At 28.6% G+C, this 25,705-nt stretch overlaps 3 protein-coding genes and 1 pseudogene across 3 annotated transcripts; 3 read left to right on the top strand and 1 right to left on the bottom strand.

Annotated features, from left to right (window-relative positions):
- The first annotated feature begins 2,182 nt into the window (after positions 1–2,182).
- On the top strand, positions 2,183–7,902 carry LOC129917817 (cytochrome P450 6g1-like). The gene is made up of 4 exons (XM_055997994.1): positions 2,183–2,501; positions 6,144–6,620; positions 6,676–7,473; positions 7,533–7,902. Exons 1-4 carry the CDS (start codon positions 2,475–2,477, stop codon positions 7,815–7,817), a joined length of 1,587 nt encoding a protein of 528 aa, XP_055853969.1. The 5' UTR covers positions 2,183–2,474; the 3' UTR covers positions 7,818–7,902.
- A 107-nt stretch (positions 7,903–8,009) lies between these two features.
- On the top strand, positions 8,010–8,692 carry LOC129917820 (cytochrome P450 6g1-like; annotated as a pseudogene).
- A 1,886-nt stretch (positions 8,693–10,578) lies between these two features.
- LOC129917819 (probable cytochrome P450 6g2) lies at positions 10,579–12,873 on the bottom strand. The gene is made up of 4 exons (XM_055997997.1): positions 12,798–12,873; positions 11,837–12,317; positions 10,984–11,784; positions 10,579–10,917 (listed from the first exon to the last, which is right to left on the bottom strand). Exons 2-4 carry the CDS (start codon positions 12,302–12,304, stop codon positions 10,633–10,635), a joined length of 1,554 nt encoding a protein of 517 aa, XP_055853972.1. The 5' UTR covers positions 12,305–12,317; positions 12,798–12,873; the 3' UTR covers positions 10,579–10,632.
- A 3,575-nt stretch (positions 12,874–16,448) lies between these two features.
- LOC129917818 (cytochrome P450 6g1-like) lies at positions 16,449–18,284 on the top strand. Its single transcript, XM_055997996.1, has 3 exons — positions 16,449–16,924; positions 16,978–17,778; positions 17,834–18,284. The coding sequence occupies exons 1-3, from the start codon at positions 16,457–16,459 to the stop codon at positions 18,116–18,118; spliced, it is 1,554 nt and encodes a 517-aa protein (XP_055853971.1). The 5' UTR covers positions 16,449–16,456; the 3' UTR covers positions 18,119–18,284.
- The last annotated feature ends 7,421 nt before the right edge of the window (positions 18,285–25,705 follow it).

Here is a 25,705-nt window from a genome sequence, read left to right as displayed (position 1 = left end):
AAAGTACATATTTGGAAATTATGCTTACTTAATTTAAAATATTTAATTTTTCTGAAAGACTAACGACTTGTTTGGAATTTTAAAAAATTATCTTTCACGGAAAATACGACCGTCGAATGAATTATCTCTTGACAGCTATGAGTTTGACGTATAAGTTAAAAAATACATGCGTCCGCGATTTGGACTTAAGAGATTTAACTGAAGCTTGTTATGAGCCATGTTTTCATTTACCCCTGTTTACATTCACCCACATTGACCCTACATATTAAGTTTCGAATGCATATTTTATTCATTTAAGATGGCGATAATCTAAAAGACCAATTTGTTGGATTTACGGTTCAGAAAAAAATATGTTACACATACACCACAGTGACCCACTCTACAATTATATAATAAGATAAGATTCATCTTTGAGAATTTGATTTCAATCTTAAAAATCTGTGGAAAAATCAGACATAAGAATTAGTAGAGTAACTAAAGCAAATTATTAGGGAACCCGGCCGAACAGCTCTGATTTTGACGATTTTTTTTTTCAAACGTAGGTAATTAAAAATACTTTAAAGTCTATAGATTAAAAATTGCCGGTGTTGCCGTATTGTTTTTTAAAATTAAAATTAAATTGTTTTTTAACAAAACCATTTTTTTTGCTTCAATTTCATAAAACAAATGATAGCAAAAGATTCTCTAGGTAATTTAAGGAAAATATATAAAAGGCAGTAAGGGACAATCTTCCATCGTTTAAGCGATAAATGCAATTTTCTAACATTCTGACCTCAAACACAAAAAAAATATTTTGAAAACAACGGCAACACCTACAATATTTTAAAATACATTTTTAAAAAGCCAGAAGCTCATTCTTATCTCTTAAATTTAAATCCACTAAATTTAATCAAGACTTTTTGAAAAAATGGTCCTCAAACTCAGAATTAAAAAAAAAAAATATTATTAGAAAAATTTAAAATGACTTTTTTTCAAACTTTTTCTAATAAAATATGAATTTATTAAAAAAAAAATGTTTGGCCATAAATATTATCAGTTGAATTTCGAAGCAAAAAAGGTAAAATATATCACACTTTTGAAAAAAAGTGGTTCAATGGTTTTTTTTTATTAAAACTGAATTTTTGCATTGAAATAATTAATTTTCTCAAAGACTGTGGTAAATAGGAACTTTAAATTCTTGCTATTTAACTTTCAACAGTAAGGGTTATTAAATGAATAAAAAATAATTTTATGTTTAGATGTTGAACTTTAAAAAAAAAAATAAGTTACATTTTTTTCAAAACTTTTATTAAAAAAAGTTCTTCGAAAATGAAATACTTTTTAATTTTTTTCATAAACCGTAATACATATTGACATTTCCTTTTATAATTTGAAATCATAATAAATGCGGCCAAAAAAATTTGAAAATAAATGCATTTTATATTACGACCAAGTTTAAAAACGACATGTTAAAATTCTTTCAATAATTTTTTTTTTTTTTTCAAAAATCTGAGTTCAATTACCATTCCTTCAAAAGCCGTTCATTCAATAAACTTAATTTTAATTTTACATATATGACTAAGCTTTTAGCTTTTAAAAAATGTATATTTGAATATTGTAGGTGTTGCCGTTGTGTTCAAATATTTTTTTTTGCGTTTGAAGTCAATTAAAAAGAAAATTGCATCTATCGCTTGAACTATGGAAGATTGTCCCTCACTCCCATATATTTTTTTTTCCTTGAATTTCCTAGACAATCTTTTGGCATCAATTAATTTATGAAATTTAAGAAAAATTTTTGATAAAAATTTGTTTTTGTTCACAAAAAACTTCAATTAAATTTAAAAAATCAAAACGGCAACACCGGCAATTTTTAATCTAAAGACTTTAAAGTATTTTTAATTACCGACGTTTGAAAAAAAAGATCATCAAAATCTAAGCTGTTCGGCCGGGTTCCCTAATATTGCCAATTTTTGAGCTTTAGTTACTCCACTAAATTGTTATATTGAAATATGAAAATATAATTGATAAATTATTCTATTTCATTTCAGAATCATTACAGAATCAGAAAAAAACTTACAAAACACTTATATACCTATGCAAGATAATTCATGCGACATTTGTTTTAAATTAAAGTTATTTGATTTGAATTGGATCACCCTTTAGGTTGATTGTACTTTTAATGGGTCATTACATATTTGATAACCCAAGCCCATTAACCAAAAAATGTTTTATTAAATTTTCGCTGTCAAACAATTAATTTTTCATAGACATACAAATTTTTGATACCTAATATTAATCGGTTCTGGGCCATTGAGAACACAAGCTTTCACAAAAAAGTTGCGTAATTAATCCTTAGTGTTTAAACTCAATTTTTGCAATATTTTATTCAGCGAGTTTTACAGGAAAGTGTATTATTTTTAAAGAGAAATACCAACAATGTTTACACAATGTAAGATTCAATTTGAGAGTTCAACAGAAAGTACAGTTAAGAAGACATGATAATTACAATAAATGCAGCTCAAGTAAGTCATTTTTATTCAGTTTTGATTATTTGTTCTTAACGGAGTGGTCGTTGATCGACATCGACACAAAGAAATTGTAAGTGACGACGACCAATTCCGCATCGAATGGTGATAAAAAAAATAATTTTATGAAAAAACTTAGGTTAATCAATAAAGAAGAATACTGTTTCCATAACTAAGGTAGTTTGGATTTTTTTTGTATTTGATTATTGTGTTAAAAAAACACGAATTTGTGCTTTTTAATTATAAATAATATTAAGCTGGAAAAAATTTTTTGTGTTTATTTTTCGTGATCAAATTTTTTTACGCTTTCCCCTAAGTGAAACAAAATTTAAATAAAAAATATTCTAAAAAAAAAAATCATGTGTGCAACTCACACGTGGAAGAAGTGAAACCTTAAAAAATCATTTTTCTTGCAAAAAAAAAATAGAAAAAACCTACCTATTTTTATTCTATCACCTTCAAATCCATTTTTGTTATATGACAACCTAGATAAATTTTATATCATCTGAAAGCTTATTGTCTTAGCTCAAAATATATATAACGATCAAGTCTATGAGACATCTACAAAAAGAGCTAGAATTTTTTGAACTCGATCAATTTCCATCAAAAAAAGCGAAAAAACACGTATTTTTATCTTCTCACACTATTAAATCCATTTTTTTTCCCTAACAACCTATACAAATTTTTACACCATCTGAAAGCTTACTGTCTTAGCTTAAAATATGTATATCGATCAGGTGTATGAGACATCTACAAAAAGAGCTGGAATTTTTTAAACTCGATGAAATTTCATCCAAAAAGCAAAAAAAAACATTTACTTTTATGTTCTCATGCTATTAAATCAATTTTTTTGTTTGGCAACCTATAAAAAATTTTATACCATGTGAAAGCTTATTGTTTCACCTTGTATAATGATGCATAAATCTTATTTGAAAGATGTCTACAAGAGAAGTTAGAATTTTTTAAATTCAACCATGTCGAATTTCCAGTCTGAGATTACGGTACTTCCTACACTGGTGGCTGGTCATCGGCAACAGATCTTCACAGGTGTTTTGAGGTATTTTTACATTTTTTTCAATTTAAGATTGTGTAGCTTGTAGATCACGTAACGTTATGTGTGATATATCAAATAAAAGGTTATGTTATCAGCATGCGTATTAAAGTTAAATCAAATTTGTATGTGCACTAGATCAAAAGATATAACGTGTGTTGGAAAAGAACATCTTTTTACCGTTATCTCCGAATTTTGAATATGAAATTAATTGAAATTTTGTACAATTATAATTTATTTAATTACCTATCTACAGTACAAATTTCATTCATCTATCTATTAAAACAAAAAAGTTATAACAAGTTGAAGTCGTGTCGCGTTTTCGTTTCATCTTGTTTCAAATCACTACGATACTAAAGAAGTTTTCACTTCAAAAAAATTTCAATTTCTCCTCTAGGGAATCACCAAAAACTGCTAACTACCAAGTTTGAATAAAATCACTTCACTCGTTTAGGCTGCAGCTCCAGATAGAGACAGACAGACAGACAGACAGAATTGCCGGACCCACTTTTTTGGCATTCTCCATCATCGTAATGTCATGTAAAATTGTTATCTCGAGTTCGATTTTTTTTACGAATCCTAAACTTGCCCTATAGTACCTATATCGCAAGTAAAAATGTTTTTTTCGGTATTATCGGGTCAAAAACATCACAACTAAGAAATATGAATAGCAAAAAGATGTTTTCCAAAATATTAAATAGCAATACTAATGTGTTATTCTCATGCTACATGTAAGTAACATTCACTGCCTATGACCACCAAAAAAAGTCGGAGAACTGAGAAAATAACTTTTTATGAAACTTTAATGTATGCTACTTCTTCTAAGTAAAAAAAACAAAACACTTTCTGCATTAACATTTTTGAAGTGAAAACTTCTTTAGTATCGTAGTGATTTGAAACAAAATGAAACGAAAACGCGACACGACTTCAACTTGTTATAACTTTCTTGTTTTAATAGATAGATGAATGAAATTTGTACTGTAGATAGGTAATTAAATAATATATTATTGTACAAAATTTCAATTAATTTCAACACACGTTATATCTTTTGATCTAGTGCACATACAAATTTGATTTAACTTTAATACGCATGCTGCTAACATATCATTTTATTTGATATATCACACATAACGTAACGTGCTCTACAAGTAACACAATCTTAAATTGAAAAAAATTTAAAAATACCTCAAAACACCTGTAGAGATCTGTTGGCGATGACCAGCTATCAGTGTAGGAAGTACCGTAATCTCAGTCTGGAAATTCGACATGGTTGACTTTAAAAAATTCTAACTTCTCTTGTAGACATCTTTGAAATAAGATTTATGCATCATTATACAAGGTGAAACAATAAGCTTTCACATGGTATAAAATTTTTTATAGGTTGTCAAACAAAAAAATTGATTTAAAGCATGAGAACATAAAAATAAATGTTTTTTTTGCTTTTTAGATGAAATTTCATCGAGTTAAAAAAATTCTAGCTCTTTTTGTAGATTTCTCATACACCTGATCGATATATATATTTTGAGCTAAGACAATAAGCTTTCAGATGGTGTAAAAATTTGTATAGGTTTTTTGGGAAAAAATGGATTTAATAGCGTGAGAAGATAAAAATACGTGTTTTTTTGCTTTTTTTGATGGAAATTGATCGAGTTCAAAAAATTCTAGCTCTTTTTGTAGATGTCTCATGATCGATATAAATATTTTGAGCTTAGACAATAAGCTTTCAGATGATATAAGATTTATATAGGTTGTCATATAAAAAACATGGATTTGAAGGTGATAGAATAAAAATAGGTAGATTTTTTCTATTTTTTTATTTTTGCAAGAAAAATGATTTTTTAAGGTTTCACTTCTACCACGTGTGAATTGCACACATGATTTTTTTTTTTTTATTTGACGTCGAATATCTTTAGAATGGTTAGATTAATGAAAAAAGTTAACAAGACCTTTTTTGTGGAACAATCTATTTCCAACAAGAATTATGTCTTGCGCGTTTGATGATTATAATTTTTCAATCTGTTACAAAATTAAGAACAAATAACGAATTTTTAAAGATTTTCTTGATTTTTGGACCTCAAATATCTATTAAACGGTTGTATAAACGAAAAATGTGTTTAAGGCCTTTTTTGTAGAGCGTTCAATTTCCTACAAGAATATGTGAAGAAATTTGCTAAAAAGTCGATTTAAAAAAAATGATTTTTTTTTAGTAGAAGCTTGATGTAAAAATGCAAAATTGCGAAGCGGAGGACCTTCCCAGAGCTCATATTTGGTGTGTATATTCTAGAGGTGTCTAGCAATCGATTTTTCGGAGTACCAAAACAAAAAAAAGAATTTCGATTTTTTTGACCCACCCTATTATACATGGTTGATAGAAAATTGGTGAAAATTTGTTGGGAAAAATCGGCCATTATTGGAAGATTCTGCAATCGTTTATACCTACTTAGCTTATTTAACTTTACTTCTGGCATATTTAATATATTAAATAAACCAGAAGTAAGGTTATCATCAATTTATACAATTTGCTGGATATGATAACATAATATTGTTTTTTTAATTCTTTCATACTTTTTTTTATTCTTCTGATGCAGTTTCTTGTCATGACTCTTATCAACGAGTGGCTGTTATTCCTAACTGCAATTATATTCGGCGTATATATTTGGTCAAAATACCACTATTGCTATTGGAGAAGAAAAAACATTGCCAATATTGAACCTAATATCATTTTTGGCAACATTAAGGAAATTGTAAATTTTTCTAAGACTGCTACTGACCATTTAACAGCTTTGTACAATCACGAGAAAGCCGAAGGAGAGTCAGTTTTGGGAATTTATATTCTAAATAAACCAGCTTTACTTGTTCGTGATTTGAGCTTGGTCAAGTCAATATTGGTCAAGGATTTTAATAAATTTTCAAATCGATATTCTGCATCGGATTCTCATGGAGACCCTCTGGGAGCTAATAGTTTATTTTTCATCAAAAACCCGCAATGGAAAGAAATGCGTACTAAATTGACACCAGTATTTACAAGTGGAAAAATTAAGCAAATGTTTCCACTTGTTGAAGAGGTCAGTAATTAATGACAGCCCAAATTCTTTATTGATAATTAATTTCAAATTACAGATCGGAAGAGAACTTGATAGTTTTTTGCGTGATCTTCCAATGGAATCTGGAAGCAACGTTCAGGAAATAAAAGAAATCAACGCTCTTTACACAACTGATGTAATTGCTTCCGTGGCTTATGGTGTTCATGCAAATAGTTTACAAAATCCAAATGGTGATTTCCGTAGAAATGGCAGACATGTTTTTAATTTTACTCTCTGGAGAGCTTTTGAATTCACCGCCATGTTTTTCGCTCCGCAACTGGTTAGTCTCTTTCGGTGCAAGGTTTTCTCAAAAGAATCAACGAAATTCATCCGCGAGACTATTAGCTTAATAATGTCGGAAAGGATGCGTACTGGAGCTGTACGAAATGATTTGATTGACATTTTGATTGCATTCAAAAAGGAAGCCGAAGGATGTGAAGCAAAAAAACACTATGTCATGAACGATGATATGCTTATTGCTCAAGCCGGAATATTTTTTACAGCTGGCTTTGAAACAAGTTCGGCAACAATGTCTTTTGGTTTGTATGAACTTTCCAAGCGACCAGAACTTCAAAATCGCCTGAGAGAAGAAATCAAACACATTTTGACAAAGAATGATGGCAAAGTGACTTATGAAGCAGTTAACAAAATGGAGTATCTAAATATGGTAATTCAAGAGGTGTTGAGACTTTATCCACCTCTGCCATTCTTAGATCGAGTATGCACGTTAGCAAAGGACGAAAAAGAGTATTCCTTGGAACCGTACAGTGATTTCAATATACCACATGGAATGCCGGTTCTTATTCCCATTTATGGTATCCAGAGAGATCCAAAGGTTTGTAATAACATCCCCGAGAAATACTAAAGTAGTATTTGAAACTTTGTTTCTTTCAGTATTTTTTAAATCCCGATGAGTTTGATCCTGAAAGATTTTCACCTGACAACAAAAGAAACATAGTTCCTTTCAGTTATATACCATTTGGAACTGGACCACATAATTGCATTGGAGAACGCTTTGCACTTATTCAAACCAAGATTGGTTTTATAAATTTTCTTAGAAATCATTATGTAAGGCCTTGTGATAAATCTCAACCAACAATGGTTCTTGACCCAAGAGCATTGATTATTCAATCGAAGGGTGGAATTTATTGTAAAATTGTTAGAGATCCATTAATTTAAGTTTGTGTTTGTAATATAATTAATTGTGATTTTAAAATGTTAATTTGACAAAACAAAGTAAAACAAAAATAATTCGTATTAAAAATTTTGTTATTCTTGTAAAAGGCTATAGGAAATTTTTTCTTGACTAATTTTTTTGACAGACAAGAAATCAATAACGCCCTCTACACAACTGACGTAATTGCTTCAGTGGCTTTGGACAGAAAGAATTTTGTCATGAACGATGATATGCTTATTGCTCAAGCCGGAATATTTTTTACGGCTGGCTTTGAAACAACTTCTGCAACAATGTCTTTTGGGTTGTATGAACTTTCCAAACGGCTAGACCTTCAATGTCGTTTGAGAGACGAAATTAATAAGAAGTACTTTTAAAGAACCATGATAAAGTAACGTATGATGTAGTCAACAAAATGGAATATCTTCACATGGTAGTTCAAGAAGTTTTGAGACTATATCCTACTTTGCCGTTCTTGGATCGATCATGTACGTTAGCGAAGGATGAAAAAGGATATTCATTGGAATGGGAGTAATAATTACCATTTATGGTATCCAAAGAGATCCAAAGGTTTGTAATCATTATTCCATATCTACTGAATTTTTTTAAAATCTTATTTATTTTTGCAGCATTTTTCAAATCCTGATGAATTCGATCCTGAAAGATTTTCACCTGAGAATAAAGGAAACATAAAGCCTTTCAGTTATATTTATATGCCATTTGGAAGTGGACCACATTATTGCATTGGAGAACGATTTGCACTTATTCAAACCAAGAGTGGTTTTATAAATTTTCTTAGAAATCATTAATGTGAGGCCGTGTGATGAATCTACAAAAATAATGGTACTTGAACCAAAAGCAGTGCTTATTCAATCTAAAGGTGGAATTTACTGTAAAATTGTTAGGAATCATCTAATATAGAAAGAATAAAGGTTAATTTTCAATTAATAGAACCGTTAATAATGATTTTTTGAGAAAAAATTCGTCATTAAAAGATGGACTTTGTTTAAAAACTAACATTTGAGCTATTTTTTAGAAAAATGTTGTATATGTTTCTGAGAAAATAAACTTTTCCAAAATTGGTATGTGACAGGTAACGTTATTTTTGGAGCAAAAAATTAAATAAAAAAACCCACTCCAAAAAATGCTTCACACTTGCATCGTAAAGTCAAATCGCAGGTAAAAAAAAATAATAATGTAAAATGTTTATTTATTTAGATGGTTTAAACATGAACAAGAACATTCAGAACTAATTTTTAGATAAGTCAATGTATGTGGTTTTGAATTTCGCATTTTTTTTTTTTTTTTTTTTTATTTTAAAAGGTTACTTTTGAGCTACCTTTTTAAAACAAAATCTTGAATATTTCAAAAACGGTTTGAGCTACAAAATTGGGGTTTATAACAAAAATAATGTATTCAAAAGCTAAAATTAATGGCAAAAGAAAAAAATTTAAAAAAGTGATTTTTTAAAAAAGTCTCCACTGGCCTCATCAAACCGAAAGTGCACTTATGAAACTTTAAGTTGAAATAAAAAATGAGCTACAAAATTAATTTTTGCGCGACAAATTAGCATTATTTAACTAGCTACATTTTCCTACTTTCCTCCGCTAACTTCAGTCTTATTTTAGCGGAATTTTGAATAACAAAAAAACTGTTCAAGCTAGAAAATCCAAGTTTATGTACTTGAAAAGCATTTAAAAAGCTAAAAATTTGGAGGTCAACTAAACTCATTAATTTTAATCATTTCATATTTTGTCCGCTAACTTCAGACTTATTTTAGCGGAAAATTCAAAAATTCAAAACTATGCGAGCTACAAATTTTTGGTTTGCGCAACAAAATAGCATTTAATTAGCTACAATTAATGAGATACATTTTTTTTTTATTCCGCCACAAAGTGTCCGCCAAAGTAAGGGACGTAATTAATTGTCATCAAAAAAACATAAAAAACATAAAAATAAATTAATTAAAATATACGACTGGGGTGCTCTTGGAATTCAAATAACAAAAATGTTCAAGACTTTTTTATACAAATTATGTTAATGCATGTAGTATAAAAAATAAAAAAAACAAAAACAAAAACATCATAAAATTGGTAATAAATCTACAAATGAATTGATATCCCTAAAAGGTATGCAGTTTAATTTTTTTAATAAAGATGAATTTTTAGAAAAATTTTTTTTTTTAAGTTGCCAATTTTTAGCAATTATTATTATTATTAACAACTCAAAACCAAAATTTCAGAAAAATTCAATGTCTATTTTTCAATAATTTGAATTTTCAAAAAATTATTTTAAAAATCCAAAAAATATTTTTTTCAAAATTTTATTTTTGATTAATTATAGTAAAAACAAACAATGGAGAAAAAAAGAACGCTTGTTTGTAATATTTCGTTGAAATTAAGCAAAACGTTTGGGAGAAAATAAAATTAAAAAAAAAAAAAACGGTTCTATGAGACATAGGTACCGTTAGTATTAATTTTTGAAAAATAAAAACTTTTTTCATTAAAGAAAGACCTTGTCTAAAGAATGAATTTTTTGGTATAATAGGTATTTGATAACTTGAAGATAAAGAACAGAAAAAATAATAACTATGCACAACATCACTGCCATTGGAAAACTAGTTCTCAGTTTGTCTAAAAGGAGCAGAATATTTTATTAAAAACTTTGCAAACATTTTCTCACATAAAATGTTTAACTATTTTTACATAAAAAAAACACAATCTCTTCTTTGCACATTTTTTTTTATAAATGTTTACTTATTTTTTTAAGAATTTCGTTTCACATTAATGCTTGTCTATAAACTTAAACAATTTTTCAACCTTAAACTAAAGGATCTCTAACAAATTTACAAAATATCCCATCCTTCGATTGAAGAACCATAGCTTTAGGATTAAATATCATTTTACTATAAGATTTATCACAATCAGTTACGTAGTGATTCCTTAGAATACTAATCAGCCCAATTTTTACTTGCACTAGTCCAAAACGTTCTCCAATACAACTATGTGGTCCTAACCCAAAAGGCATATAAGTAAATGGTTTAATATTTGCCTTATTTTGGGCCGAAAATCTTTCAGGATCAAATTGGTCAGGATTTGGAAAGAACTAAAAAGAAAAATAAAGAAAACATTCAATATTTCGAATATTCTTATAAGAAAATAAAACAATTACCTTAGAATCTCTTTGAATACCAAACATTGGAATAAATACTCCCATATGGTTTGGTATATCTAAATCCAATTCCGGCTTAAATGAGAATTCCTTTTCTCCACTTGGTAATGTGCAAGTTCGATCCAAGAACGGAAGTGGTGGATACAGTCTTAAGACTTCCAAAACAACCATATTCAAGTATTCCATTTCATTGACAGCCTCATAGGTAATCTTTCCATCATTGGCTTTTAAGACCTCCTTAATCTCCCCTCGCAATCGTTTCTGAACTTCAACCGACTTTGTTAATTCATACAAACAAAAAGACATTGTCGCTGAAGAAGTCTCATAGCCAGCAACAAAAAATATCGCAGCTTGTGCCACTAAGATCTCATTACTCATAGCTAAATTATCCATGTCCTTGTCAATCTCAGCTGATTTTTTAAAAGCTATTAGAACATCAATCAGGTCATTGCGAGTGTTTCCATTTTTAATTCTTTCATTCATAACATAGTTAATGGTCTTTCGGATAAATGTGGCCGATTCTTTTGGAAATATTTTGCATCGCATAAGTTTTGCCAAAACTGGTATAAAGAATACCCCAGTCAATTCAATAGCTCTCGAAAGTGTGAAATCTACAATATTTCGACCATGTTTTCGAAAATCAGCATCAGGATTCCGAAGACTATTCGCTTGAATACCAAATGCAACTGTTGCAATCACATCTGTTGTATAAGCAGCGCAAACTTCTTTAACTTCCTGAACGAAACTGTTATCTTTATCAATTTCAATATTGCTCAGGTATTTATCCAACTCGTTTCCAACCTTAAAAGTAAATTTTAAGTAAAAATTCACAAATTAAAATAAAATACCTTACATCTTGCATTAGTGGAAACATTTGTTTAATTTTGCCACTTGAAAAAACTGGTGTCAATTTCGTACGCAATTCCCTCCAATGAGGATTTTTGATGAAGAACAATGTTCCCGATCCCAAAGTATCACCTTTCTCATCTGTTGTAGCATAACGATTTGAGAATTTGTTAAAATTCTTCACAAGAATAGATTTTATTAACTCTGGTTCACGAATCAATAGAGCTGGCTTGCTTAAAATATAGATTCCCAAAACTGGCTGATCTTGGGCATTCTTGTGATTGTACATTTGTTGCAAATTTTCAGCAGAACTCTGTGTGAATTTTAACATATCAACAAGATTACCAAGTAAAATATTTGGCTCAACAAATGGAACATTTTTTCTTCGCCAATATAACAAATTGTACTTTGTCCAAATATAACCACCGAATAAGATCGAAATAACTAACAACAGTAATTCGGTGAGAGAAAGCATTTTGATGATAGAGCTGGAAAAAAAAAACAAGATAGAAATAAGTTTTTCCAATTTTATCGATATTCAAATAGATTTCAAGTTTTATCTCTCCAAAAGTGATAAACAAAATAAACTTTTTCTTAATACATAGCTAAATTATTACTGTTTATCAATAATGAAAACATTCAAATCTGTTTTTATCAAAAGTTCAAACTGTTGAACAAACAACAATTCAAAAATAATACTAAAAACAATCGTTCCACTATGATAAAGTTATTTAACTCTATACAAAATGTATTACCGATATCAAAATTAAAATTACGAAGACCATTAAAAACACATAATATTCTTATCCATGAATCAATACAAACTAAACATGCAATCTAATTTTATTTATACTGGCCAGTAATTATAATAATTAACAAAACTCCTCATCTTTTCATCATTCAAAGAGATACCTAATTAATATCCAAAATAAATTTTAAATAATAAAAAAAAAATATAAATATCTTACCAAAGCTCGCCACAAAACAAAAAAGAAACACACTTTATGATAATTATTCCCAAATAAAACTACTTTGAAATTAAATATTCTACATGCTTTTATAACATCTGGATGCCGAAAAAAAGCTCTTATCTATTAACCATTCAATTTGCGTAGGGTAATTCCGTCTTTATTGTAAATTATTGTAGGTATGTTGTATCTAATCAATGTGGCTGTGGACTATCTTAGATTTTAATTTTGATAATTAACTAGAATTAAACTTATATTATTGAATTTGTTAAGTCATTGTGGATTTAAATAAAATCAAAAATCAATTCAATATTATTATTTAATGATTATTATTAATATGAGCAATTTTAGGAACAAGTTTGTTTGTAAGTCCAATTTTTGTTTTTTAATTCAAAAATAATTTTTTTTTTAATTAATAAATAAAAAGTTAAAAAACATAAATTTAAGTAAAAGATGACCTTTTTATGGAGTTTTATTGAAAAAAAAAAAATGTCCAAAAGCCTCCAATACCGATTTTTATAATTACAACTTGGAACAAACCTTTATTTCAAATCAAAATAAGAAAAATTGGAGTGCCTTAAGGCACTCATAGGTAATGTAAAAAAAAAATAAAATCTGTTTTTATAATAAATCAAACGATCTTTTTTACGAAACCAAGTATTCGATTCTTGTATAAAAAAAAAAAAATTTTAGAAAAAAAAAATTTTTGAAAATCGTTAGAGCGTTTTTTTAAAAAATAATTTTTTATTATGTATATCTATAAAAATTTTCTAACATTTTTCAATAAAAAAAAGATTGGCAGGTATTTATGCCATTTTTAAGAAAATATTATTAAAAGCATTAAAACGAAATATCGATCAAATTCATCAACTCGTTTTAAAAAAAAAATTAAAAAAAAAAAATGAAATATATTAAAAAAAATCCAAAAATGAGCTTTTGAAATCTTTTATATACATATAACGTTTATTTTAGTGTTTCTGTATGGAAATTTTTGTAGAAATCTTCTTTTTCGTTTACAAGAAATTCATAAATCAAAAAAACGGTTTTATCGCAGGTACTGTTAATAACGATACAAAAAATATTTTTTTAATTTCAAAAACAGGCTCTTATGTGTGTAAGACTACACACAAAAATTTTAATCAAAATCGTTAGAGCAGTTTTTGAAAAAATTAACTTTTCTATTTCCGTTAGTTATATGACAGTGGCAGGTACCGTTAGATTTGGTACTATCTAACAACCAAGTTTGAAGAACATCGCTCCAGTAGTTTAGGCTGAAGCTCAAGCCTCAAGGAACTTACAGACAGACTGCTGTACTGGCATGATATCCAGTTTCGTTTAACATTCTTAGCAACTTTGACCATCGAAGCAAATACATTTATGTGACCTGTTTTCAGATGTGACGTATGATATCTTATTATCATAAGTGTGTCAACACACGTGCACATGCATACAACAATTGTGACTAATCATATCAATATCTCGTAGATTTCTTATTAATTTGTTTGAACTTTGAGCTTCAAAATGATAACAATTCTAAATTATATCAAACAATTGACTTATCAATCTACGATCAGTTACCAAAAATATACAAAACTTGAATAAATTAAAATTTTATACAAAAACAAACACCGAATAGATAGCGTACATTGATTAGATAGATTTAAATATAGAAGCCAAAATAACCACACGCAACTTGAATGGCAAATAGTTAAGAGAGCTTTTTTTGTTTTTGGCATCAAAATGTTATAAAAGAATGTAGAAATTTCAAGACAGTTGAACTGTGTGTTTTTTGGAGCTTCGGTAAAATGCTTTTTTAATTGTTTTCATAAAATACCTAGGTACCTATTTGAAGGGTACTTTTGATGATAATTTTGGATTGTTTATGATAGTAGCCCTAGCCCGTTTTTTTTTTTTTTAATCTTGAGAAGTGATACGCGTATTTAGACTAGAAACGTGATCGGAAGTTCTACATATTCCCTACAGCAGGCATGTCAAACTCAATGGTTACAAGGGGCCAAAACAGCGAGATAAAAATTTTTGTGGGCCGCAGAACATGTTGAGCTACAATTTTTGTATGTAAAACAATTTTGTAAAAAAAACAGCGAAAATGATGAAATGATATGGCAGTTTTCAAGTGCACAAAAATACTTCTAAAATCGGGCATTTCAACGAATTTGGAACTTACTTCGGAGTCAAATAAGAAATCGCTTTCCTCCATTTTCACATCACTCGGCATTAAATCTATGTTTATGGAACTAATCGAAAAAAATCAAGCGAACTTGTCTTTCAAGAAATATTCTGCAAGCCTTTTTCGTATTCAATTTTTTAGTTTAGATATTTTGCGTAGTATTTTTGATACGTTTATCTTCTGATGTTCCAAAAGAGCTAGGTTGCATTTGAATGCACATTTGCATTTGTATGTTGCATTTGTTCACATATTCGTTATATTATAACTCAGATAAATTTTTTGTTACATCTAGGTAGGTAGATAGCAAGATATGCTGGTTTAAAGACTTATCATTAAAAACTAAAAAAATTCCCAAGCCCCAGAATCGTTGGTAGGTTAACTCAGAATATTCGCTTCCTAGTTCACTTTAAGAAATCACATAACTTACCCTGATTTAACCCACGAGAGCTTATAAAATTTGTTATTTTTTTTGGTTTTTTCCCATATTTATTTGTTGATTAGGAAAAAAGGAGGTGCATGTGTGTCGAAAGCTGTGAATTATAATCTAAAACTCAAAATTAATAAAAATGTGGACTGGGCCGCAAAGTTATTCGTTGTGGGCCGCATGCGGCCCGCGGGCCGCAAGTTTGACATGCCTGCCCTACAGGGTTGTAAAAATATCAATTTTAAAAAAAATGCATTTGAAATTAAAAAAAAAAAATATTCATTATAAATAATAAATTTGGATTAGAAAAAAAATATTTATTGCAACTGAAAAATGTTTGCATTGGAAACAAAGTTTTTATTTCTTATTTTTAACTATTAATTTTTTATATTTTGTTTAAAAAAAATTTATTATAAAAATTTAATGCAAAATGTGTGCAGTAAATATTTGTTTTTTTAACTTTAACGACTTTCTTACAATTTTGACTATTTGACCATACATTGTTATATTTAAAATAGCTTATGTATGGTCAATTAGTTAAAATTGTAAGAAATTCGACCAATATTAAAAAACAAATATTTAATGCACACATTTTGCATTGATTTTTTTATTTGCAATTAAATTCTTTTTTAATGCAAAATTATGTATATTTATTTGCAATAAAAATTTTATTTTCAATGAAAATATTTTTCAGTTGCAATAATATTTTTTTTTTAATGCAAATTATTTTCAGTTGCAATACAAATTTTTTTTAATGCAAATTATTTTCAGTTGCAATAAATATTTTATTTTTTTTTTAATTTACAATGGAGAGTAAATGCATTAAAAAAAATGATTTTATACAATCCTGATTTCCTGAAATTGTTAATCGCTCGTTATCATATTGAATTTGTTTTATAACCGCAGAAAAGAACTTGACGAATTTTCAAAACTTTTATGTAGTTTTTATTATTTTATTAGTCATAGCTTACTGACCTGTGATAATGTTAAAAAAATGTAAATAAAATAATCACCTTTTTTAAACATCATTTCAGCTCTTTCACCAAAATGATCTCTCTTACCGAATTTTTGGTGTTAATTATTTCGATCTTAGTTCCTGTTTATTTTTGGAAAAAGTACAATTTGACATATTGGCGAAGAAAAAATGTTGCATTCGTTGAACCAAATATTTTACTCGGTAATCTTTATGACATTTTAAAATTGTCACAAAGTTGTGCTGAAAATTTGCAAGATTTGTATAATCACAAGAACGCCGAAGATCAATCAGTTCTTGGAGTTTATATTTTAAACAAACCTGCCTTGTTAATTCGTGAACCAGAATTGATAAGATCAATTCTTGTGAAGAATTTTAATAAATTCTCAAATCGTTATGCTACAACAGATGATAAAGGTGATACTTTGGGATCGGGAACATTGTTCTTCATCAAAAATCCTCATTGGAAGGAATTGCGTACAAAGTTGACACCAGTTTTTTCAAGTGGCAAAATTAAACAAATGTTTCCATTAATGCAGGATGTAAGGTTTTTTTATTTAAATTTGTTACTTTTTCTAAATGTTTTCTTTTTAAGGTTGGAGACGAGTTGGATAAGTACCTGTGTAAATTTGAAGTTGATAAAGATAACAGTTTCATTCAGGAGGTTAAAGAAGTTTGTGCTCTTTATACCACAGATGTGATAGCAACAGTTGCATTTGGTATTCAAGCTAATAGTCTTCGGGACCCTGAAGCCGATTTTCGACGAAATGGTCGAACAATATTTCATTTCACCTATCTTAGAGCTATCGAATTCGTTACAGTATTTTTCGTTCCATATATTGCAAAATTACTAAAATGCAAAGTATTTCCAAAAGAATCAGCGAAATTTATTCGAACTACCATTAACTATGTTATGGATGAAAGAATCAAAAGTGGAAACACTCGTAACGATTTGATAGATGTTCTAATAGCTTTTAAAAAATCAGCTGAGCTTGAAAATGATACTGATCATTTAGCTATGAACAATGAGATTTTAGTCGCACAAGCGGGAATATTCTTTATTGCCGGCTATGAGACTTCTTCAGCAACAATGTCATTTTGTTTGTATGAATTATCAAAGTATCCTGAAATACAGAAAAAATTGCGAGGGGAGATTCGAGATGCTTTGATAAAAACTGATGGCAATATTACTTATGAAACTCTCAATGAAATGGAATACTTGAATATGGTAATCATGGAGGTCTTAAGACTGTATCCCCCACTTCCGTTCTTAGATCGAACTTGTACATTGCCAAGTGGAGAAAAGGAATTCTCATTTAAACCAGAGTTAGACTTGGATATACCAAATCATATGGGAGTATTTATTCCAGTGTTTGGTATTCAAAGAGATTCTAAGGTAAAGGCTTTCTTTACACATATTCTAAATTAAAATAATCTAACATTATTTTCAGTTCTTTCCAAATCCTGACCAGTTTGATCCTGAAAGATTTTCAGCCGAAAATAAGTCGAATATTAAACCTTTTACTTACATGCCTTTTGGCTTGGGACCACATAGTTGTATTGGAGAGCGTTTCGGACTTGTTCAAGCGAAAATTGGTCTCATCAATGTTCTCAGGAGTCATTATGTAACTGACTGTGATAAGTCACATAGTAAAATGATATTCGATCCCAAAGCTATGATCATTCAATCGAAGGGTGGTATATTTTGTAAATTTGTTAGAGATCCTCTTATTTAGATTTTAAGAAAAGTCTGTTTGTAGACATATACATTTATGAAGTACTTAAGGTACACATGTACATTTTTTGTTTAAAAAAAAACTTTGTTTTTAATTTGGAATTACATAAACATATGATTAAGGAAAAATTTTGTTTTCATAAGACGACACTTCATTAAACTGAAGATGAAAAAAACAATTTAGGCTATGAAAGATTTTACTTCTATTCTTTTAATTTTAGATCGGATTTTGATGATAATTTTTGTAAATATATCTTTACCTATACACTATTTAAATTAAACTATATGAATGTTTTTTTTACAATGTAACTTAAACAAAAAATAAAAGAAATAGCATAAAAAAGGTCTAAATTGTGTTTTACAACTATGGTACTTAGTGGTCTTTGTTTTAATTTTTTTTTTCATTGAATATGAACAGTACTACATTAATCCAAGAGCCAAGAGCGAACGTCTATTTGACATTCATTTAGTAAAATTTCTAGGTTATGTATACTGTTTTGAAAAAAAAATTCTATTACCACTTATTCTGCCCGCCATTTTGGAACCACCATTTTAAAAAAATTAAAAAGTTGGAAGATTTTTCGTAATTGTCATACTAATATGCTTCAGTGTTCCAAATTTCATGACTTTTCATCAAGCAATGACCGTGCAAATGATTTTTGACGCCATAAAGCACCAAATGCACCACTGTCCGGCGAGGAGAATGATAAAAAGTCAAATTCTTCTTGGCCGACACATTTTTAAATCTTTAACGAGTTCATAGCATTCACTGATTGTGTGAACTTCATTTTTACTTCAAATTTGGTAAAAATAATAATTTAATAAGTAGTCTATAACAATTAAAAAAAACCGTTAAAATAGGAATATTGCCATATTTCGACAAATTTAAAAACGCTTTGCGACCGGAAGTCCTAACCCAATTTGAACAAATTTTTTTCCTACTTAATATTTAGCTCATAAAAGAGTTGTCCAAAGCTATTTTATTTAAAAAAAAAAGATAATAGGGTGGTTAATTTTCCGCTTAATTTTAGGTAGTCTTTCTCCTCTTGTTGTAAAGAGAGATCCCAAATTATTACGGGTGGGATATTTAACAATGAATTTACGATCGTCTTGAAAAAATTAGACGTTATTTAGAGTTTGTAACATTAATATTCCTGTTTTGACAAAGTAATTTTTTTTTTGTATAAAATCGAATTTTAATTAAAAATCATACGCCAAATTGACCTAACGTAGGGAGTAAAATTCACTTTTAAAGAAAGAGGCTTAAAGTCTGAGGCTGTGTATTTTTTTTTATCAATCTTTAAAACACGCTTAGATCTTGTCAATATTGTTCGATAGATCTGAAATAAAATTTAGTTTATAAATAATCCAGTCAAGTAAGGGTTTAACCTCGGAATGAATGCTAATATAAATTTTTTTTTGCGCAATACCTTCGTTTTGGCATTCTATAACATAACTCAAAAGTCTAGAAAAATCTCATGTCCGCAGTCCCGATTTTGAAGGTCAAAACGCAAAATGGGGGTTTTCAAAATTAGCAAAAAAAGACGATGGTATTATATACACATATTATGATACATGATTTTAAGGTACTTTTTAATGCTGATTCCAAAAAATCCAAAATCAAAACAATCTGACGTCTCTGAAAAAAGTTATTCCGAGGTTTACCCCTTTTTTCACCTTATTTGACTGTATTAAAAATCATATTGTAACAGCTTGTTCAGTCGGTTGTCGTGTTGTGGTATCTTCCAAGCAAAACTCAGACATTTTAAAATAGTAGTTTTATTGAACAAACGAAGATTAAATTTACAAAGTTTTGTACTACTTCTATTGAAAGAGTATTATTATATTGTTCCTTACGCCTTCTGTAATAACTGCGGAACACCAACCGCATAATAGCAAAGGGTAGGAACACCATAATAATACTCTTTCAATAGAAGTAGTACCAAACTTTGTAAATCATTTAATCTTCGTTTGTTCAATAAAACTACTATTTTAAAATATTCTTTTGTGTCTGAGTTTTGCTTGGAAGATACCACAACACGACAACCGACTGAACAAGCTGTTACAATATTTTCATAACAGAACACCCTTTCACCTTAGATATTTAAATAAACTCTTTTACTTGCGATATAGGTACTATACAGGGTGTCCCACAGTCACCACCCCAAATGAAAACCATGGATTCCTGAGGTCATTTGAAGTCGAAAAACTTAAGAGGTAATTTTCTCGTTTTCGTCCCGTTTTCGAGTTACCATGGTTTTTATGATTTTTGCTCTCTTGTCCTTTAACTGGCCTTATCTTTGCCAAACTAAGTTTGATTTGAAAGATTTTTTTTACAACCAATCAAGAATTTATTACAGTTTAAGTTTGTCTCAAAACTTTTTTTTTTCTGCGGACAACCGTTTTTCCACAATTTTGCATCAAACACAATTTTCTTCGTTTTTTAAGTTGTTTTTTACACTTTCATATCATTTAAGTCAAAAAAACACGTTAATGAGTATTAATTTTTTGTCCTTTTTCTTAAAGCCCAGTTTATTTTCATAAAAAAAATAAGTTTTATTTCATAAAAAAGGCTACTGAAAGTAATTAAAAAAAAAATAAACGAACTGAGTGAATTAAAAAAAAATAATTTTTAAATAAAAAATTGATTTAAATAAATTAAATTTTTTTCTGAGCTTTATCTATTTGTTCTTTTCTTAATCACAATAGCTCAGAAAAAGTTTTTAATTCATTTAAATCAATTTTTTATTTAAAAGTTATTTTTTTTTAATTCGCTCAGTTCGTTTATTTTTTTTTAATTACTTTCAGTAGCCTTTTTTATGAAATAAAACTTATTTTTTTTATGAAAATAAACTGGGCTTTAAGAAAAAGGACAAAAAATTAATACTCATTAACGTGTTTTTTTGACTTAAATGATATGAAAGTGTAAAAAACAACTTAAAAAACGAAGAAAATTGTGTTTGATGCAAAATTGTGGAAAAACGGTTGTCCGCAGAAAAAAAAAAGTTTTGAGACAAACTTAAACTGTAATAAATTCTTGATTGGTTGTAAAAAAAATCTTTCAAATCAAACTAAGTTTGGCAAAGATAAGGCCAGTTAAAGGACAAGAGAGCAAAAATCATAAAAACCATGGTAACTCGAAAACGGGACGAAAACGAGAAAATTACCTCTTAAGTTTTTCGACTTCAAATGACCTCAGGAATCCATGATTTTCATTTGGGGCGGTGACTGTGGGACACCCTGTATATCAAGTTATGCATTCGTACAAAAAAAAAAAGTTGAGATAACATTTTTCCATGACATTACGATGGTAGACAATGCCAAAAAAGTGGGTCCCGGAAGTCAGTCTGTCTGTCTGTATAAGGAGCTACAGCCTAAACGGATGGACCGATTTATGTCAAACATGGTATGTAGCGTTATTTGGCGACTCTCCAGAGGGGTTTTTGGAATTAATTTTTTTTGACCAAAAATAACGGTACTTGTCATATACCGATTTTAGTAAAATTGAAATATCTCGAAAACGGCTCTAACGATTTTGTTTAAAAATTCAAATGTTAGTTTTAAGCTGAGGATCATCTTTCAATGAAAAATTTGTTTTTGGAAAATCATTATTAACTGTACCTGCCATAGAACCGTTTTTTTTTTTTCAAATCCGATTATCTCCGAAACTGTTTATTCGATTTCAACGAAACTTTTTGAGAAGAAGCATTTATACAATTTTAATATAAGCCAAAAATAAAATTTCGAAAAAAAATATTTTTGGATTTTTAAAAAAATTTTGAAAATTTTCAAAAAAAACGTCTCTAACGATTTTGAAATTTTTTTTCTAAAAATGCATCTTAATATATCAACCAAAACTGCATACTTGTTTTGGAGGGCAATTTGATTTCAGATTTTATTTTATTTTTTTTTAAAACGATTTTTTTTTTTACCTATAGGTATAGTAATTACCTACATTTTCCAAATTTCTATTTAAAAAGTCCTAAAAATTTAAGCAACTTTAACTCTAAAAGCAAGATCGTGCGACCCAGTCGTGTATTTTATTTTTTAATTCACTGGATGTTTTAGTACCTATACTAGTTCAAAATCATAAAATTATATTTCTGACCTGCTCAGTAGGTACTAGGTTTCCTTCCTTTTCTGAACTATTTCATTGTAAAAACTAAAATCCAACAGAAAATTCTTTCGATTAATTCAGTTTAGCCTGGTTTTGGGTATAGTACTAATTTTCAATTTCAATTTAAATTTCGTGATAAAAGATTTACAGAGATTATAACCAGTGGCCAAGCAAGACATTTCGAACGATATCTCATTTTTCAAATTACGATGAGTATTTCGGATGTTATGTTATGCTAAAGCAATTATTATCTCATGTACCTACATTTTTTTTTAATCAAGTTTTAAACGATTACATTTTCTAGCTCCAAATAAATAAAATAGCCCCAGATTAGAATTTCAACCTTCGTCTGAATAAAACTATGTAACTTACCCGCATTGTGGTAGAACCCACCAAACACCAATATTTCCAAAGTAGCACCCAAAACAAGTGAAAACATTAAAGTTCCCATTTGTAGGAGAAATACAAACAAATAATATAAATTATTTATTCAACTCTCATCTCTTCAAACATAAATTAATTTTTTTCATAAAAAAAAAAATATTTTAGTCACGTTTTAGCAATTTGCGATTGGAATCCATAACTAGCGCAAACAAAAATAAGATGCTAAAAATTAATATAACATATAAAACTGTTTGAGTAATCGTTAAAACGTAACTAAAACCAGAACACAACGTAGATAGAATTCATATGATAATAGTTTTCTTTGCTGTTTAAAATTTGACAAATATTAGCTACATATGTGCCAAATTTTAAGTATCTTGAGTTTTTGGGTTCACGTGTTGGTATTTTATAGCCAAAAGCTCTTTTAGCAGACAATATTTTAGCAGAGTATAAGAAGTAAGAACATTTCAAGGTTATAAATTTGTAAACAAACAACAGACAAAACAAGTTTTGTTTTCAAGCTCCAGGCGTTAAGAAGATTTTATGAATTCAAACTTCTTAGTATTAACATGACCAAATATTATTTTAAAGATTTAATACACAAAAAAAATTAATGCGACATTAATAGTAATGAGCTCGTGAGGTTATAACTGGCAGAAATCTTTTCAACAGTTTAACTATTTACCTTCATATGAATAACAATTGAATGATACATATTATGTAGGTACTGTACCTATCTAGATATTTCTGTTTACAAAAAATATTGCAAATTATTTCGATCGATATAAGAATATATCTGCAAACTACAATAGAATAGGTTCACCCTGTAAATGGCAAAGAAGAGGTTTTTATAATAAGCTTAACAAAGTGCTCTTCGTAAATGAATAAGAAATACATAGGCAGATAGATGGAAAACTATTATAACGATAAATATTATGTATATTAGCTATTTTGACGCTAGATGGCGACCCAAGAAGGTTAACTTTCGAAATGGATTATGTTGATTTATTATGAGGTCATTTTTTTAAGTTAAAGATTTAAAGGAAAAATGTTGGATGAGGTTTTTGGCAACATTTAATACCGTTTTCAAAAAGGTATAAACCATTCTTCTAGGACCAGAGGTTCAGTCAGTTTCTTTTGTATTTTATTAAAGCAAACTTCAAAAGGCATGAAAAAGAAAATAATACCCAAAAAAGCATGCATGTCTTGAGTAGACCCCTGGTCCTAGAAAAATGATTTATACCTTTTTGAAAACGGTATTTAATTTAAAAAAAAAAACTTTATACAACTTTTTTCCTTTATAGCCCAGGGCGATAATTTTTGAAACCAAAAAAAACCCATAGTAGGATGAAACCCATTGGAAAAGGAGGTGAATATGATAAAAATTAAGGGAAAAATAAATAACGGGCGAGCCGAGTTCGGGAAGTGGTAGGGTTGAGTTTTTAATGGTAAAAAATGGTATATCTCGATTTCCGGCAAAACTACAAGTCCTATGGAAAAAAGTTGTATGGCAAGGTTGTAGGTAATAAAAAGATCTACAACTAATGTATTGACAATTTTTTCACATAACCTCAAAATTTATGTGAAAAATTAAAAAAACCGAGTTTTTGTTTTTTTATTTTTATCTTTTTCAAAAAAATGTTTTTTTTCTACGAAATTTGGTGAAAACTTACCTTATTATGTCCCGAATACACCAGTAATTTATTTGATTTAAAATATTTATTTTTTAACCTTTTTTTTTTACTTAATACCAAAAAACACCCTAATTTTCAATCGAAAATTCACGTGTCAAAATATCAGCTTTTTTCAAAAAATCGGTGGGCATTTTGTTCGTTAAAATCTCTACTTTCCAATAGTGTAAACAAAAATTTACATTTGTACACCAAAGTGCATGTTCTCGGAAAATGCAAAAAGCTTGAATTCGAAAATTTTTTTATTATTTAAAATTTTGGCCTATTTATTAAAATTTACACTTAAATTACTCAAAAACCGTAACATTAATCAATGTAACATAAAATCTTACGGTTTTTGAGTAATTAAAGTGTAAATTTTAATAAATAGTCCAAAATTTTAAATAATGATAAAACAATTTTCGAATTCAAGCTTTTTGCATTTTCCGAGAACATGCACTTTGGTGTACAAATGTAAATTTTTGCTTACACTATTGGAAAGTAGAGATTTTAACGAACAAAATGCCCACCGATTTTTTGAAAAAAGCTGATATTTTGACACGTGAATTTTCGATTGAAAATTAGGGTGTTTTTTGGTATTAAGTAAAAAAAAAAGGTTAAAAAATAAATATTTTAAATCAAATAAATTACTGTGTATTCGGGACATAATAAGGTAAGTTTTCACCAAATTTCGTAGAAAAAAAAACATTTTTTTGAAAAAGATAAAAATAAAAAAACAAAAACTCGGTTTTTTTAATTTTTCACATAAATTTTGAGGTTATGTGAAAAAATTGTTGATACATTAGTTGTAGATCTTTTTATTACCTACAACCTTGCCATACAACTTTTTTCCATAGGACTTGTAGTTTTGCCGGAAATCGAGATATACCATTTTTTACCATTAAAAACTCAACCCTACCACTTCCCGAACTCGGCTCGCCCGTAATTTATTTTTCCCTTAATTTTTATCATATTCACCTCCTTTTCCAATGGCTTTCATCCAACTATGATTTTTGTTTTTGTTTTTTAATGTTTTTGAAGGCTTCGACACTGGTCTATTAAAGCTATATCTAAAAAGAAAAATGACCTTATAAGTCAACATATACCTATTTCAAAATTTGACCATCTTGGGGCACCATCTAGCGTCATAATAAAAATCTGAACAAAATAGGTAATTTTTTTTTTTTTATTATTTAGAAATAGTTTTTCCAATTAGGAACTTGATTCCTAAATATCGAACGCCCTAATGTATATTATTGTTTTTAAATGTTTCTAAAAAAAAGCCTTTTTGGTTCCGGGACTTGTCCTGGAAATGTCCCGGTGCCCCAGGTTCTGGATTCAATTGGAAGAAAAACTTGATCAAATCTTGCGTGAATTTCTGGAATATCTACAATTTTTTTTTTTTTTCAAACTTACC

This window comes from Episyrphus balteatus, chromosome 4 (assembly GCF_945859705.1).
Source record: "Episyrphus balteatus chromosome 4, idEpiBalt1.1, whole genome shotgun sequence".
Lineage (NCBI taxonomy): Eukaryota > Metazoa > Arthropoda > Insecta > Diptera > Syrphidae > Episyrphus > Episyrphus balteatus.
The sequence above is the reverse complement of the archived record's forward strand: the minus strand, read 5'-3'. Positions and strand labels throughout refer to the sequence as shown.